The 17,145-nt window shown below is 42.0% G+C and overlaps 2 protein-coding genes across 4 annotated transcripts; one reads left to right on the top strand and one right to left on the bottom strand.

The window, feature by feature from the left end:
- Nucleotides 1-209: 209 nt before the first annotated feature.
- Nucleotides 210-12,731, bottom strand: mfn1b (mitofusin 1b). Of its 2 annotated transcripts, none has more exons than XM_046392148.1 (18): nucleotides 12,600-12,731; nucleotides 11,885-12,042; nucleotides 11,548-11,683; nucleotides 10,800-10,962; nucleotides 9,425-9,549; nucleotides 9,128-9,236; nucleotides 8,253-8,360; nucleotides 7,895-8,048; nucleotides 7,643-7,710; nucleotides 5,697-5,818; nucleotides 4,902-5,028; nucleotides 4,497-4,601; nucleotides 4,208-4,310; nucleotides 3,160-3,386; nucleotides 2,849-3,028; nucleotides 2,508-2,704; nucleotides 1,774-1,908; nucleotides 210-1,308 (listed from the first exon to the last, which is right to left on the bottom strand). In XM_046392148.1, the coding sequence occupies exons 2-18, from the start codon at nucleotides 12,030-12,032 to the stop codon at nucleotides 1,239-1,241; spliced, it is 2,277 nt and encodes a 758-aa protein (XP_046248104.1). In that variant the 5' UTR covers nucleotides 12,033-12,042; nucleotides 12,600-12,731; the 3' UTR covers nucleotides 210-1,238. The 2 variants fall into 2 exon arrangements, with proteins under 2 accessions (XP_046248104.1, XP_046248103.1); XM_046392147.1 differs by having other exon boundaries at nucleotides 12,524-12,681.
- On the top strand, nucleotides 12,164-17,062 carry plaat1 (phospholipase A and acyltransferase 1). Of its 2 annotated transcripts, XM_046392150.1 has the most exons (6): nucleotides 12,164-12,322; nucleotides 13,939-14,000; nucleotides 14,848-14,897; nucleotides 15,346-15,484; nucleotides 15,874-16,142; nucleotides 16,894-17,062. In XM_046392150.1, the coding sequence occupies exons 3-6, from the start codon at nucleotides 14,871-14,873 to the stop codon at nucleotides 16,993-16,995; spliced, it is 537 nt and encodes a 178-aa protein (XP_046248106.1). In that variant the 5' UTR covers nucleotides 12,164-12,322; nucleotides 13,939-14,000; nucleotides 14,848-14,870; the 3' UTR covers nucleotides 16,996-17,062. The 2 variants fall into 2 exon arrangements, with proteins under 2 accessions (XP_046248106.1, XP_046248105.1); XM_046392149.1 differs by lacking the exon at nucleotides 12,164-12,322 and having other exon boundaries at nucleotides 13,596-14,000.
- The last annotated feature ends 83 nt before the right edge of the window (nucleotides 17,063-17,145 follow it).

The following is a 17,145-nucleotide window of genomic DNA, read 5'->3' as shown; positions in this document are numbered from 1 at the left end:
CTTTAATGATCAAAAGACATATTTCTGTGATGAGACTAAACCACATTCTGGGTTATTATGCAAGTCATAAAGAGAGACTTTAACTTATAAACTATTTTGGATGCCCCACATTATTATTCAATTACCTGAAGCAGCATTTTAAAGTCTTTAGAAATGTGGAAAAAAGTCACATTTACACTCAGTGTCTTTCAAATAAATGCGCAAGTCTGTTTTAGATTGTAGCAGATTTAATACAATCGGGCAAATCTGGAGGTATTTCAACACAGGAAAAAGATGACAATTTTTGTGACAAGTCTTGTGGGTATAAATAAAACAGTATATTATAAAATATACGAGGATTTTCAAAGCCTTTGAGTTATACAGTTTGAATTCTTAGAAAATAGAACATGAACGTTGAGTATGTTGCAGACATGCATTCCCTTTCTACTCAAATGATTTCTCTCAGTGCACTAACTAGGTCCTTATAATTCAGAAAAAAACTAACCTGTTTTCTTTCAACACTAAATATATTTATTTTTTGTTGCTAACATACAGTAGATCATCTGTCTGGACAGATACATGTACAGACACACAAAACTTCATTTGCTCCACAAAAGTTCATCCAAAAAAGGCATATTCACAGTTAGCGTCAAGTAATGTGGTGTTGAAACTTAGCACCCGACCGGTAGCCTTCACGCCGACAGAGATCATATCGCCACCTTGTGGAGTGTCTTTGCACATCGTGAGTGCACTTTTTTGTTTTATAGTTTCGTTGCTGTTTCTCGCGTGGCTGAATGGCTGAAGAGGTGGAGGGGAAATACTGACATGTCCGGGCCTTCATGCTCCTTTGTCCACAAGGAGTGAGACTAAAGATTTTTTTCTATATAAATTAATCTTTTTTATTTTTTTTTAAGTAATCAATCAGTAAGCAAAATGTTTTAAAAAAAATACAAGCAGTCGTTAAGTCTTCAAAATGACTTTTTGATGTGGAAAAAAATCCAAACAAAAACATACAATTTTCAAAAATTTTCAAAATTTCCCCTTTGAGAGGCTTCAGGAGTTTGTTAACTCTTGCCTGATGTATGACTAACATTTCGTAGATTATCAAAATACATTTCTATTCAGCTGGCAGACTAATTCAATTGATCTTTTCAGCTTTACCGTCCACACAGAAACTGCGATGGTGGTAGTAGTAGTGAGGCGGTGCCTGGCTGAGGAATGACTGGTTCAACAAGAACCAAACTGTGGGGAAAAGCAGCTCACTGCTGAGGCTGCAGGTACTGGTCTGTGAACGCCTCCAACTGCTTCTCCAACTCTGTCGCTTTATGTCTGCAGAGGAAACACACACACACACAAACACACACATCATGATCTGGACCATGATCTGGATCAACTAAACCACTTGTCAAGTAACACTTCTTGTAACTTAATTTATTTCCAGTTCTGTAACTTGTGAAGTGACATCTAATCTCTGTCTGTCTGGTGCAGTTGTTTGTATAACATGACCAAACAGATGATTTTTTTTGGGCCACACGTGTCCAATATGAGCAGTTTCCGAACCTTTCAGGAACAGGAAATAGAAACATAAAGGCTGCATACAGGGGTTCAGCACTGCACTACATTCTGGCCCAATCGATGCTCTGAGAGGAAGCTGGTTTTGCTTTGCAGTATCATTCATATCATCCAGGATATTCATTTTCCCCAAATTCCCAAACCATTCTACTATCTACTCCCTCCCCTACATCTCCACTTTTCATAACAGTCCCAGTAAGAGAAGACCGTTGGAGGACTGACCGCAGGCTCTTGGAGCGGCTCTGGACCGTCTCCAGCTGATCAATCTTGGCTGTCAGTCGGCGGATTTCAGCCTCCAGCTCCTTCTGCGTCTGGTCCACCTGCTGACAGAGCCGAGCAAAGGTCGTAGCCATCTCCCTGGCAACACAGAGGGCACAGCGTCTCAGTGCTTATTTATTTAGCCCTGCTACAGAGGGGAAGGCTGGGTGGGGCACGGAGGAGGGTGGGGCAGGACAGGGCTGTGTGGGTGTGTGTGTGTTTGTGTAAATTAGGAACATTATGGGGAGTCTGGCTTTGTCAGTAGGTTAAATACCACCCACAGGAAAGAAGGAAGGGTGCAGAGAAATGAGCATTTTAATGTCAGCACAAACATTGTCAGATTGATTGTGCTGCACACCACCCACAGTTAATCAAACAATAAAGCTGTAAAACACACACCCCATAAGAATACCTGTAAGCATCACGTTAATTTAGTGGCACACACACATGTAGTTACTGTCAGTGCTCCTATGATGGGGCAGTGGTGGCCTTATTAATTTCCACACTCAGAAAGTGATGTGTTGCTTTTAGCCTGGATTACGAGTTTAACTTCTTCTTCAGCCAGCAAACTTGTTACTTTGTAACTGTCACATACTATATGGAGTATTTGTGAAAATACAGTTCAAAACACACTTCACACACACACACTACTTTGTTCTACTATCAGAAGACAGAAACAATACTGTGTCAGGACTTACTGCTGGACCTGGTGGCTACAGTTTGCACTGGTGAAGCTGACGATGAGCTGCAGCTTCTCTGTGGCGTAGTCCACAAACTGCCGCTTCAGACTTCGCTCCTTTGCCTTCGTGGTCCAGGTGAGTCTCTCGTACAGGTACAGCAACCCGTACAGTGAGGCTGACAGGGCAATCAACCTCCAGCCAACTGCTTTATACACCTTAGAAAGAATTCAATCAAACAGAAGCTGATTTAGCACCCTCACAGTTAAACTGGCCTTAGAAGGAAAACATATTCAACAACAAAAAGAAATCCAGGATGCACGTTCATCCTGGATACAGAAACATGTTGGAGAACGACATACCACTCCTCCAACGACGACAATACTCATTGAGGTGCGGGAAGTGAGGGATGCCACATTGGTTGCCATGGCTACCATCAGGTCCTCCTGGGTCATCAGGGCCATCTCCTTGTTGGGTGGAGCTACCATGGAGGAGGGTCCTGAAGAGGGCGTGGGTGCCAGGGGCAGCGCCGGTCGAGAGGCCTGAGTAACAACAGCAGAGGTTTTAAAATCCTTTTTCATTTTATACGTTTATATTGCATCTATTATTACTTTTATTGCCATTAAATACCACAATGTGAATCAAAGAAGTTGGCCATCTTTCCAGTCTGTACCTGCAAGTTCTGGTCCACCAGTTTGAGAGCTCTTTGTGCGTTGACGGATCCCAGAAAGCGGTGGACTAACGCTGTCCAGCCCAATGAAAACTGAAACTCAATGTTCTCCTGGAAGTCACTGCAAAGTGTGGCGCAGTTTAGGTCGTAACTCAGGTCAAACTTCCTGCTGGGAACCAGCATGTGGACTTGACTCTGGACCGAAGAGGGGAGCAGGGGGAGCATACTCTCTGGGAAGAGATAAAACATAAGAGTGTGAGACTTACAGTGAGACAGATGGAATTCAACAGCAGTCATGGGATGGTTTGTAGGTACATTTGTACTGTAAACATGCACTGATGCAGAAAGGAAAATATGTCTAACCCTTTAAGAGACTGTTATTCAAAATGAGCACTTGGACTTTTTTTTGTTAAATGGCAAATATTCTTTTTTGTCACTAGAGGGCATAAAATAACAAGATGACAGAAGCAAACAATACCCCCACATTGTTACAAAAGGCCAAATTTGATGTGAATTTCCCCGTTTTTTGTTTTCTCTCCTTAGGGGAGGAAAAAAATAAAAGGAAATCAGACCACATTTTCATAACATCAGCACCTGAGTCCTTTTCATCATAGGGCACATTAACACCTTTCCAACGTCACTGTCACCGAGGACAGCTTGCCCGCGTGGATGACACAGTGACGCACTTGTAGCATAATGGGGCATGGGATGATGGCATTCAGCGAGGAGGGTAAATATAGCAGAGCTCAGGGTGTTGCAGACCATAGCCCAAGTGCCCAGCAGGAGTTGACTAAGTTTAGCAACATTGTCTAAATGAGAATCTGACTGAGGTATTTGTTCTTTATTAAGAGGAAGCTCTAATCCCTCACTATGTCATTTAAATTCACTTTGATTATGATGAGGTAAATAACTGGGTGCATATTCAAAAGTACTGAAGTGTACCTGATACTAATACCAATATTAAGTATCCATCTTATCGGTTTGTTCCTGGCAAATCAGTACCATAAAGGTCATCTCATTATTTGCACAGTAATGTCTGCAGTTTAAGTACCCATCATGTATCTCTGAGAGGACTGGACAGAAGCGTTGACAGCGCTGGAGCAGCGGTAGGCCAGGTTCTTGCCCATCCCCTCCTCCACATGAGCCAGCAGCTCCTGCCAACGGCAACAGCGGTCAGAGGAGAGTCACACGGAAAGCAGTCAATAAAAACAGAGACCAGATATGTCACTCTGACATCTAGTTTAAGAGCTGTCAGCTGGCACCGCTGTTTTGTAATCGCATCAGACCGTTGCCTAGGAAAGCTGTGATCACAAAACAATTTCAGCTGTGCTTCAACTTACAGACTTGTAGATCTTTAGGACATGTGGAGAGGGGTGGAAGTCGGCATGGAACTCGTCGATGATTACGTGGAGGCGGCAGATCTCTTCTTCCATAGCGCTGGATACCTGTAGGAAACATAACTTATCAGTCAGCTACTCATGTGTCACATCAAATAGCATATTTTAGCTTTCTGATGAAACACAACTACTGTGAGACTACTTATGTTGTACTTAGTGCATGTCTTGTTTTCTGTCTACCAGTACCAGAGGTATTTACATGGGGGTTTTTATGGTCTTCTCCGATGATTAAATGACTATCTAAGGATTTCGGGTTATGTGAAGATGTCCGCATGGGGTTCTAAAATACTGCAATAAAACCAAGAAAATAATCAATGTAATGAAATTCATCAGTGATGAAAACATTACCTTGGACGCCACGTCCTCACTGATGGCCTTGATCTTCTTCTTGATATCGTCAATCAGCAAATTGAGCTGATTCTTGACAAACTCCAGCCGGTCAATCTGATACTCTCTGTCCTCCAGTGCTGCAACTCTGAAGTCCCACCCCACCAACAGGAAATAAAGTCACAAGCGCAAACTGGCAGCTAAATGTTTTCTCACCAAGAAAGAATCATGCAAACACACACAAAGTGAAACACAGTAAAGGGCAGAAAAAAAATCTCCTCAAAAGTTTCATAAACCCCTTTTCTATAAAAATGCATCTCCATTACAACAGGGATACCTGCTTGAAGGTGTGTCTAACTGAGGGCATTTAGAAGCAGCGCCCTCTGTAGTGCGGTTTACTAATGCGTGTAACTGTGCAAAGGCTGTAGGTAAGCAACTACTTATCATCATGAATGTTCAGGCTGTTAAAAGCTTGACAGCTACCACTTGTTGCTTGAAAAATGCAGAAGGGCTGACACATTGTTTCAGGAAGAGGAAGGTACCATTTGGGCGCATGCTTTGACACAACTCCAGAAATGGTCTGTCTTGGGCGCAATTTGCACAATTTGTGGGTTTAAGTTGGTAATGGAAATGCAAATCAATGCGGCAAGAGTGCCAATGGAAAAGTTCTAACAGATTACCTCTATTAGCCCTTCATGGCACTGGCAAAAGGAGACAACATCACTCTGACAATATCAGACTTTTATCTCTATTAACATACTCCAACTAACAGAGCAGGAGGAGAAAAAAGGGAAATAGATGGAGCGAGATTCTCACCTCTTTTCCGCCGCCTCGATGTTGATGGCGTCCATGATGCTCTTGACTTTTTCTGTGATCTGCTTGGCCCTGATAGTGTGCTGCTCAAACTTTGTTTTCACTGCTGACTGCGAGATACACTCCTGCGAGGCCATAACACACCAGTTACTGTGACAGATACGGGGGCTGCTGCTGGATAGGGTGCAAGAACTCGCACGCTACCAGGGATAAACACATTACAAGATAGACACCTGCTACTGTAACGTAAGAGAAGAAAAGCAAGGGAAACACAGGTGTGAAAATGACAGCAGCAGAGTGTGTATCTTGCATCCCACAGCCCACATATTGGAAAGTCACAGTAATGTGTTGGTGAAGCCTCAGCAAAATTATAAAAACACATCATACAATCAAGAAAGCAAGTGAAAGAAACACACACACACAAAAAATACTGCAGCATGTAGGAATTTTGTGTTGTTTTGGGATAAATTATATTATCGCATGTTTGATTACAACACGTCTCTAGTTTGACTTTATTTAAACCAAACTAACAGCAGCCCCATTATTAGTTCCAGTTTTATTCCATTCAACTCTTCACTTTCAGTAATAACATCCCTATATAGTTTTGATTGTTGGTGGAGGGGTCCGTCCACCATTCACAATCACGAACTCGATTCAAATTGCTGTTGCCGTGATGCATGCAAGAAATTCACTGTAGTTCTGTCTCATCAGTAACAGGCTCAATAATTACTCTTCAAAAGCACAAATTACTGCTCAAACTCAACATTTCCTACCTCCACTGCCTCACATTAAAAGTTTTCAACAGGGGAAACCCGAGGTGGTTTTCAACTGTAGCAAGCAGCAAGCAGCAGAAAACAGGATAGTGCAACCATGATAGTTAAAAAAATAAACCAATACACAAAGCAACAGTCATTTCTAGCACTTCTTCGTCAGTGTCTGATGGTCACCACTACGCTAACTGTGCCACGGGCGTTCGGCGTGGCACGAGCGTGTGTTTCCTTCCTTTATATTGTCCTTGTTCTGTTGTATTTCTAAATAAGTAGCTGCCGTTTGCTGCTCCAGGAATTATCAGATGTGTAGTATTAAACCGCATCAGCAGTTACCATGGTAACCACAGGTGTCGCAAAATCAAAGCCTTTTGGATTAAAATGATAATTTGCTCCCAGCGCAACACATTTCCTGCTAGTTAAAATGAAAACATCTGATGATGCAACAGAACACAACAAATGCAAAGAAAACTCAACAATCAAAACCGTCAAAACAAAACAAATTCAACGTCGAATGGAAACAAACGGGTGCCCTCGCTTAAGTGAATCTAGACTTCAGCAATGAAGACGCAGGTTGAATGAAAAGGCACAGTGATCGGGTCTAGACGGTCCCGGGGCCGCCAGCTTCACGTCACACGGCTGGCGGTGAAACCTATCCTCCGTGTCCGTTTCGACAAGTTGACTGCTCAGGCTAACTGTTACCGTTAGGAGAAGGACTCCGGTGGTTTCATGTTTTATTCAATTTCTTTCACCATGTAATAATCCCAAACACATGCACGTACGCACCCACACACACACACACAAGGTAACTGAATGTCTCAAAGCAGTATCTGCCCAAGCAGTCTGTGTAACTGGAACAATAAACTAAGCTCTGGTTCACGGGCTGATAAAGCAGCCGCGGTCTGCATTTCCTGGCCTAAATTCATGAAAAGATATTCTCACTTCTCCGAATAATGATCCCCTCTCCAGTAAGAACCCGCAGCAGCCAGACAAAAGCATCTGCTTAGCCCCGACCGCAGCTTTATCGGCATCTGTCTAACCTGCTGTTCTCGGCTTGCTATGACTCGACGCTGATTTCACCTCAGAGGTTTACGTGTTGAGATGAAATGAAGGAAGAGTGGCGAGGACTCACACACACACACACACACACACACACACACACACACACACACACACACATACCTCAAACCTCCTCTCAAAATTCTGAAACTCTTTCAGTCTCTCCTGGAAACCCTCAGCCAGAGCTCCACCTGTTGAACCAAATGATCACGTTGTGAGTAAAACACTTCCTATTATCGCACAAATGCGCAACTTGGACCATCAGAGAGACCCTGTTCTACACCAGGTGTGCAACACATGAATGTTTACTGAATGTATGAACACCGTTTCTCCACCCTCCACAAAAGCACCAGCAGCCATAATGTGAAGCCCCACCTGTTTCCGGCATGCCCTGTGCACGCTGCATGCGGGAGTTGAGCACCTCTTTGGCGGAGACGAAGAAGATACGATTGGGCGCCTGATCGCGGTCCACAACCTTCAGCTCCTCTACCAGGAAGTTCACACAGCGGTCTGTGTGCTGCTTCCTCACCTGGAGGAACAGGTGTAACTTATTAGTGTACAATAGTTTTTATTTTATTTTGTATTAAGGAAATCTATTTTTTTTAAATAAAAATACTGTTTTTATTTCAAACACTGCAATTTAGTATGTTCAGTTAAACAAAATATTAAAAAAGAATGCGCTTTCTTAAGTGCTGAGGTCAAAAACATTAAAACGTCACGACGGTTGACTCACATCCTCCATGTATTCTGGTTCATTTGCTGAGGCGTCCCAGCGGTTGTTGAGGATGAAGATGTTGGGCTTTGACAGACGTTCATTCACTTTGTGGAAAAAGTGTTTTTCCTACATGGTGGAGGAGTGAAGACAGATTGGCAAAAGTGATGTTAAAGTTTGCTCAAATCTGTGAAATAACAAAAAACAACATTTAATACCTCCGTTTTCCCTCAAACAGCTGAAATTAAAAAACTTTTTTTTTCCTTTCTCTGCTTCAGTCGGCAAAGTTGCTGATCCAACATGGATAAAACTGTTCACTTTTTGCACAAGCAGCCAGATTTCAGGCTTTCACTGACACATGGCACATTTTTTGCTACTAGATAATCTCACATTATTTACATAATGCCTGGGTTCATTTCCATTGAATAGCACAGAGGGGGAACGTGTGTTTGCTTTCCCTTTAAGAGCTGCTGCCGGGTTAAGGAGCTCTGCGACTGACTGCGTCCAGCTTCACATTACACGAATGCCTGAGCCAAGAGAAAAAAAGAGTGGGGCCCTCAGTGGCTGGATACAAACACAAGCAGCCACGTTCTCCAGTCTGTCATCAGCTCAGCAAAATAACATTCACACCGACCCTCATTCAGTACACATCAAGGGCCGACATAACTAAAAACTTACTTTGCTGCTGTAGTGACTTATTATTAGTTCTAACCATTTAAATGAGTAACTCATGTTGTACTCATGCTTTCATACAACTCATGTTGTATGAAAGCGCGGCATCAGATAATCCCTGATGCAGAATAACAATCAGGGCCAAACCTAACTACAAACGTGAACATAAATCCCACAGGATATCGGCCAGACGTGAGCTTTGTGAGGCTCAGAGGCATTTTTACCGTGTTCATGAGTGTGGATTCAGAGTTGGCCACCAGCACAAAGACGTCAGCATCCAGGCAAAACTTGTCAATCCAGCTGTCCAGCTGTGTTGTGACATCTGTCCCCGGGCTACAGAGTGGAAGACAGGTCAACAGATCATATGCATGACGACTAAAAAAATATGCAAAATAATATGAACATTTGAACTTGATTTTTCCTCTGCTGGCCTGAATTGCATAAATCCCACTTTTTAATGTCCCAACTGGTGTTTACAAATTTGGCCAGAATCTCCAGATGGGTTTGACAGATCTTGTTACCTGTCTACAAGCACCAGGTCATCTCGAAGCAGAGCACACTTGGTCTTCGGCCAAAACACACGGACGAGACAGCCAGCGTCCAGACTCTGATCCATGTGGAGCGCATGAGCCAGCTGGTTTACAGTCTGCAGAAGAGACATAAACACACTGAAGTTTCAGTTGTTAATGTGATAACCTCCTTGTGTCAGTTCATCAGCTCATCTGCTTGCCTTTTCACTATTCATTGAGTGTAATTGTCCTTTTTGCCCACTTACAGACAGACAGACTTTCTCTCCACCTACATACACTCGTATTCTGAGTGTAATTCAATTGGCAAAAAAAGACAATACACAACAAAGTTAAAGATGAATTTGACTGATAGAATTTAATTATTTATTTTCGAATTTTCTATAAATGTTTCTTTTCGTCGTATAGTGAAAACCTGATATCCTGACAGCCCCATTACGATACCGGGATTTCCTATACTATCAATACTATATACTATATCAATAGTATATAGTATTACTATATCAATACTATACTATCAACTTTTCCTTCACTTTAACAGCTTTTAAAGCTCACGACGAATCTGCTTCTTGTCTTCAGTGAGTTTAAGTTAAGAGCGTGTGAAGTCTCCCACATTTCTGATACCTGACACCACCAAGAATAACCTGCATACCTGTGTCTGTTTACATGACCGTAGGTTCAGGTAGCATTCGCTTGGTTTGGGTTTGGGGAAAAAGATGAGCCAACAGCTGAATGGAAACTAATTTTGTGCATTTCGGTCTATTTGTAGATTTTTGGTAAAAGTACTCATTTCATATCTGTCTGTTCTCATCCCTCTTCTTTATCACTTTTTCAATACACCTTACCTAACGACATAACCACCTTGAAACAGGCATTGAATGAATAGATTTGATTTACCGGTACTGTTATTATCAAAAACAAACCGCTGCTGATAAAAGTATTTAATGCTACCTGTAGATGAATCAGTACAAAGATATGCTTGGCTTGGCTTGGCTTGGCTTGGCTTGGCATGGCAAGCTCTTTCACAAAGCTTGGCTCAGTTATCAGAATAAGGTAAACCTTAAACAATGTGACCCAGTCAGTCAACAGGGGAATGTGACAAAATGCATCGTCACTGCTTCGATTTCCAGACATGCATTTCCAGTGTCATTGGGTGACATCTGATTGAAGGCAACAGATGGTCTGATAAGTGAACACGGCCAGATTCTATCATGTGTTGTTGTTGTTTGTCCACATTTACTCAAGGAGAAGCAACAAGTAGCTCTCAGTACTTTCCCAACAAGCTTCCCAAAGGAAATCCCACATATCAACATGTGTGCAGACAAATCGTGCTGACCAAACTTGACTTATGAAATGCAGTACGTTTTACCTTGATGCTCTTCTCCTCATCAGAGCCCTCCGTCTTCAGGTAGGCCTTGTCATCATCGGTGCCCTCCACACTCAGGAAGCAGTTAGTTGTGTGGCCGATCCCGCTGGGCAACACGCGGTCCCTCAGCATGGCATTGACCACTGTGCTTTTACCGTTACTGGTCCTAAAAACAAACAAAACAGACACCCTAATGTGGAACCACATAATTTACTTCAAAAATGTAAAGGCCCAAGATGTCATATCTGAATCTACTCTTAACTGTTAATTCAGCACAAATATGTGGCTACAAGTGGGTCAGACTAAGCAGATTATTTACTTGCCGGCAACAGGTAATGATTTCTTTGTAAAGGAGGTTCAAGAAGCTGCAGTGAATCTCAGTGCTGAATCAAACATACAAAATGTCTGGGTTTTTCCTTTCTGACACATCCCCCTGTTGTGTTTGGGATTTAATGTCTTTTCATTCCATCAGTTCAGAGCACAACATGGTTCAATTAACATCCATTAGAACTCAATCATGCTGAATGGATTTTAACAATAGAAATGAGTGAGGTGATTAAACAAAGTCACTTCAAGGATACTCATCAAATTAAAAGAAAATAAAAGTGAACGCAAAAGTGTCACATGAACTATTTGGTGAAATACCAGTTTCCTTGCACATCAAAACAATTACGACAGTAAAGGACGCTCTACGGCAAAACAGAGACAGAATCGGAATGTAAAATTCAGGTGTTTGTATTGCTGTTCTTACCTGCCGAAAAAGGCAACTTTCATGTGTCTGCGTGCCAGCACCTCCTTAATGACAGCAAGTTTTTCAGCGTACGTCTGAATCTCCAACTTCTGATCCTGACTGGCGATGTTCTCCAACGCTTTATTCCCACAGGTTTCTGTCCAACCCACAAAGACCACACAACACCGACTTCATAAGCCAGAGAGCACTGACTGGAGATGATGCACATGATGTTAATGTAGTAACTCCTCTTCAGCATCAAATGATCCTGCAGCTCCTGGTGTTATAAACCTGTTCAGACAACTGAATTGCAGTATAATAAATATTACCTGCAGGAGCTGACTGTCATACATCTCACCTTCGACAAACTCTGAAGTCTCTTTGACATAGTTCAGTAGTTGATCAAACACATCGCTTATCTTCTTCTTGGCTACAACAAAGTGCTTCAGAGGAGAGAAATCCCCCCGGGCAGAGTCTGACCGTATGAGCGGAGGGGCAGCAGCCATGGTGTTCCGTCTAAACACAGAGAGGGGTCAAAGGGGGCAAACACTGTCACGTTGGTGGACATGAATATTGGTGGTTAACTGGATGGTCATAATATCATGTTTAGAACAAGTTAGAGTTGGTCATAACAACTTTTCTCGAGACGTTAACTGAAACACCGCAGACTAGCAGAAGAAGCACGTTAGCTAGGTTAACGCCAGCTCCTAGTGAAGACATAGAAGTTAGCTGTGACACCGCGCAACTTTAATACACCACGTGACACGCGAGAATAACCGGCAATATCTGAATTACGGTAAATTATGTAGAGATGTATACACACGTCTGGCTGCTCCTAAGTATTTATGACTTATGTTTGAAAATCTTATGTTAAATGAGCGGATGCGCGTGGCTGCCAAACAGGCAAACAGACTGAGCTATGTTAGCTAACGTTACAAGACGCAACGCGGTGGTCAACTAGCAATAAAACAGCTGACTAGCGGCGTTGTTTCCTTACCACCGTCCTAAGACAGCCAGTGTCCTCTTCTCATAACACAAACAGTGTTGATCCGCGGTAACAATACAAACAATACCTTTCCTCGCTCAAGGATTACTTGCTGTCAAGCTGGCTAACCTTCTGTTTGTATCGTCTGTAAAGTTAGCTGCAATATGACATAGGCCTCCGGAACAAAGTTCAAAGTAAGAGTCCAGTTGACTTGAGTTTCTGGGTGTAACATTGTGCCACATGCATAAATGTTAGAATGTGATCGGATAAGATTTTAGTTTAGTTCCACCTGACTTTCATATACTTTAAATTGCTTTAGCAGTTATCTTTAAGACTCATCTGTTTGTTTGTTTTTTGAAATAGCCTACGCAATTTGACTTCAGCAATTTTTACCGTTCTTACCACATTAACAACAACATGTCACTCAGGTAGTACATTTTCAGAATTGTTCATCAAACTATTAACACTGTTTTTAACTCACAAGTTTGTTACATGTGATCCATTCCACCAGTCACTCCTGACCCCTCGGTTTCATTTACTATTATTATTTTATTTTGAAATTAAAAGTGTGTAACTTCCTGTTCTTTTCAGTCCTACTGTCATAACTTTGCGTAAAGAGGGGGCGGAGACAAGTGACTGAAAGGTTGGCGTTCAGCAGCCAATCACCAAGCAGAGAAATCATCCAATCCCTGGGATCTCCTCTACTGTAGCTGACACTCAAGTGTATTTCGCAACCATCAAGGGCATATTTTATTTCACACACACACACACATTTATTGCATGAAAAATAATGTCAGAAGTTATTGTAAATATAGTAATGTTGCATATAATAATTATGTATGATGGGAAAGGAAGGGAAAAGAGTTTTTATTTTACAGATTTTTACTTTCTTCTCTTGGAAAAGTTTAAGAAGTTTCCAGTAAAATAATCTCAGGGTTAACAGCTCCTCAAGCTTGAAATCGTTAGTAGACAACTTTTGCCAAGCCAGACTGGAGTTGTGCACACTGTATGAAAAATAATTACATTCATTGGTTATATTTTGAAGAAACAGCAGACACATTATAAGTCACATTAAGGAATATATGGGGATATGCATGAGCTGCTGCACTAATGTCACCTCTCAGAGATGAGACACCATTTAAATGAAACTGTTGCCTTGGCATGTCCACAATACATGTTATTCAGAAGAGCAGCCTGTGGATGGGACACAGTAAGAGGAAACGCCCCTTTCTGTGTGTATGTGTGTGTGTGTGACCTTAGCAACTGTGGCACACTGTCATCATTCACAGCAGCGCACACTGAAATACCTCCACCAGGACCTCTTGCGTCTGGTTTGTCTTTGGGATCTTCGGGAACCCTTTTTTTCATTGCAGAAACTTGGACTCGATCTCTTACTGCCTCTCTTTTCTTGTCGGATTTTTTCACAGTTATGTACAGAGTTATGATGGAGAATTAAAATGGTGAGGAAGAAAAAGCTGCTGGTGTTTGAGTAAGTATCACACTCGCTCTCATTGTCACTATAATAATGCCATAACATAACACATAGCACTTTAAAGGTGTCTCTGGCTCTTTTCAATTTTTATATTTTATGTGGTATTTCTACAGAATGTTTTGAATATCTCTTAAGAGAAAATATTTAGACATAATTTCTATATATGAGAAAAACAAATTACAACTAATTACATAATGTCTACGCAGAGCTGTCAGAGTTTTGTTTTATTGACAATGCTGATGGAGTTTTGGTTTGGTGACCCTGTGGCTTTCTTTTATTCAGCTTGGCTTCGACGTCATACATTAATGATGACATAGAAATGTTCATTGCTCTCCTGGGCAGATATAGATTTCATCCTGTCCACGTGCCAAACTCTTGCCTCTGTGGAATTGACAGAAAATCTTAATTCATTATTATCTCATGTGACCCAAAGCGCTTTTTAAAAATCACTATGTAGAAGTCATGAAAGTGGTGTAAAATCCCATTTTATGAGTGATTATTTCTGGGCTCCAACTATTTTTTTTTTTTTTTTTTTTCTGTCAGCTTCCCCATTGTGTTGATGCTATTGTGGCAGGTGACACAAGAGCTTGTGTGGTGTATTGTCTGTGTGTGAGCTGGTGTGTATTGTCAGTGTATGTATGTAGGGGCACTCTTTACATTGTACCATCCTATCTAGCATTCTCTTTCTCTGGGAATTTAGTTTGGACTCTTGCCTTACTATATAGTAAGTCAAAAAAAATCAATGTGCGTATTCGACTTCTCCGTTCTTAGGTTAACGTTCAGTGATCTGTCAGTGGGCTAAAAACTAGTTTTGCTGCTTCTGTCTGTTTTCTTTCCCTTTTAGAATTTGTGGAAGCATGATGTGGGATGGATAAACAACAACAAAACTCTACTGTGAGTCGACTGTGTTTGTGTGTGTGTGTTTTTATGATGGCCGAAAGCGGACGCCTAATGGTGGCGTGCGAATGACCCTGTTGACCTGTGTGTGAGTCAGTGGTCAAGAGTCTGATTATAACTGAAGTTTTCTGTCATTCTGACGAGCAATCCGGCAGCCATGTTTGATTTAAAAAGGATTATTAGTAAAGTCAAATTTGAATTTATTAATGTGTGTGAGTTTTCAGGGCTTGTCATGCTGTATTAGAAGTTTTTTGACTATAGCATGGAATAATTTGAATTCCTAACTTTTAATATTTCCAAAATGCCAGTTATTCTATCAACCAAATATCTTTAAATATCTTAAGCAATGTCATTTTTTATATTTGAAGCACAAAGACCACTTCAATTCACTTCATTGTGGAACAGTTAGATGGATTTGTATCTCTTGTTCTGTGTGTGCGTGCAGATGGCCTCTAATGACCCTGACCCTCCTGACCTCTCTGCTGACCCCCAGCCTGGTGACCTCATTGAGATCTTCAGACCGGCCTATCAGCACTGGGCTCTCTACCTGGGAGACGGCTACATCATCAACTTAACTCCCGTCGGTCAGTCCCAAGCGACGAGCGTAACATGTCGAGCTCACTTTGACTGGGTGATGCGTTTAATGAGTCTGCACATGAAATACACCGACTGGCCTTAGGGGAGGGCTACAATAACACAGCAGTCAGATGCAGATGAATTTGAAGCACTGTGACATCTTAATGCAGGTTGTCCTCCACCCCTTTGAACACAGTAATGATTTGTCTGCCCAGCATCAGCCCAGCAATCGTCCTCATATCCTCCTATGAAATCTGATTGTTGCAGGTTTGCATTGGGCCTTGTGGTCGGTTTTAAACTTGTACTAGGATCATATGACTTGACATTTGATTTCTTATTGGCTATTTAGAAAAATAATCTTCTTGTTGCATGCTGAAGCTCCCCTCTTTCTCTCCAGACGAGAGCCCGGCAGCCGCCGTGTCCAGTGTGAAGTCCGTCTTCAGCCGGAAGGCGGTGGTGCGCATGCAGCTGCTGAAGGAGGTGGTGGGAAGCGACTCGTACCGTGTCAACAACAAGTACGACCACAACCACACACCTCTGCCCGTCTGTGAAATCATCCAGCGAGCGCAGGTCCTCATTGGACAGGAGGTGTCTTACGACCTGCTGGGGAGCAACTGCGAGCACTTTGTCACCCTTCTGCGCTATGGGGAAGGGGTGTCCGAGCAGGTCTCTCGCGCCGTTTATGTTGTCTCATGTCTCACGTGTTATCAGGACAAAATAGTACAACATACCACAGAGAAGGAATGGTGACTCCCAAATGTCACCACTACTGTCTCGCTGCCTGTGAAGTACATTTTGAGAACATTTAAAAGTGAAATCTTCTGACACAGTGGAGTGGTGAACCTTAACATAAAATAAATCTGCGTTACTTTAAGAGTTGTTTCAAGTTGTAAATTTCAGCCTGTGCAGTTCCTAGGCGACCTCTGGTCTGTGTTTAGGTTAAAAATAGTGTACTAACCCTGTGGACTAGAACCTGAACGTTGTCATGACTGCACACACGATACCTCAGATTCTGGTGTTGGCTGTGCTTTCTCTTCTTCTTCATTAAACTGGGATGAGTTTTACTTCTGCCCATAGCTTTGGCAAAATTAGAGTAAAGGACTATTCCACCCAAAATCTATTTTCAATGTCATCCACTTTGAAACAAGCCTTAAAATATTTGAAAAATCTTGAACTGTCTCTCTTCAATCACAGTAGCTTTCTTATGCTCTTATACTTTCATAGATGTTACACAATTTTTGATGTTGTTCACCATTTGAGAGCTGATGACTTGTACAATAATGCATTTTGTCTTTTATCTTCAATATTATGCAGGATCGTAGAAAACCATAAAGATCCTCTGTGCTTTGTTCTAACTTCTCCTGTTCCTTTGCTATGATCCTCAGTCCACCTCCTCCTCTCCCCCTTGTCTCCACAGGCCACACGGGCCATTGGGGCCATCAGTTTGATGACGGCAGCAGCCAGCGCCTTCTCCGTCCTGGGACTGATCAACACCAGATCCAGAAACAGGCCTTTCTAACAGCTGTGGTGTTCACTGAAGAGTGTTGTCTCCCAGCATTCATGCGGCTGTGATTAAAAAACATCAATAAAGTATTCATGAAAAAATACAAATAAGTGTGTTTCTTTTTTAACAGCTATTCTCATGTAGCTTACAACATATGGTTTGCGT

The sequence above is a fragment of the Scatophagus argus genome, chromosome 6 (genome assembly GCF_020382885.2).
Source record: "Scatophagus argus isolate fScaArg1 chromosome 6, fScaArg1.pri, whole genome shotgun sequence".
Classification (NCBI taxonomy): Eukaryota; Metazoa; Chordata; class Actinopteri; family Scatophagidae; genus Scatophagus; species Scatophagus argus.
This window is presented reverse-complemented; position numbering and strand designations above follow the sequence as displayed.

What these genes read in the sequence shown, in the direction of transcription:
- mfn1b (XM_046392148.1), bottom strand. Translation starts at nt 12,032, where the DNA reads ATGGCTGCTGCCCCTCCGCTCATACGGTCAGACTCTGCCCGGGGGGAT. An exon ending in TGTAGCCACCAGGTCCAGCA is followed by an intron (nt 1,909 to 2,507) that starts GTAAGTCCTGAC and finishes CTGTGTTGCCAG; the next exon opens with GGAGATGGCTACGACCTTTG. An exon ending in AGCCGCTCCAAGAGCCTGCG is followed by an intron (nt 1,309 to 1,773) that starts GTCAGTCCTCCA and finishes TTTCCTCTGCAG; the next exon opens with ACATAAAGCGACAGAGTTGG.
- plaat1 (XM_046392150.1), top strand. Translation starts at nt 14,871, where the DNA reads ATGGATAAACAACAACAAAACTCTACT. An exon ending in AACAACAACAAAACTCTACT is followed by an intron (nt 14,898 to 15,345) that starts GTGAGTCGACTG and finishes GTGTGCGTGCAG; the next exon opens with ATGGCCTCTAATGACCCTGA. An exon ending in GGGAAGGGGTGTCCGAGCAG is followed by an intron (nt 16,143 to 16,893) that starts GTCTCTCGCGCC and finishes TTGTCTCCACAG; the next exon opens with GCCACACGGGCCATTGGGGC.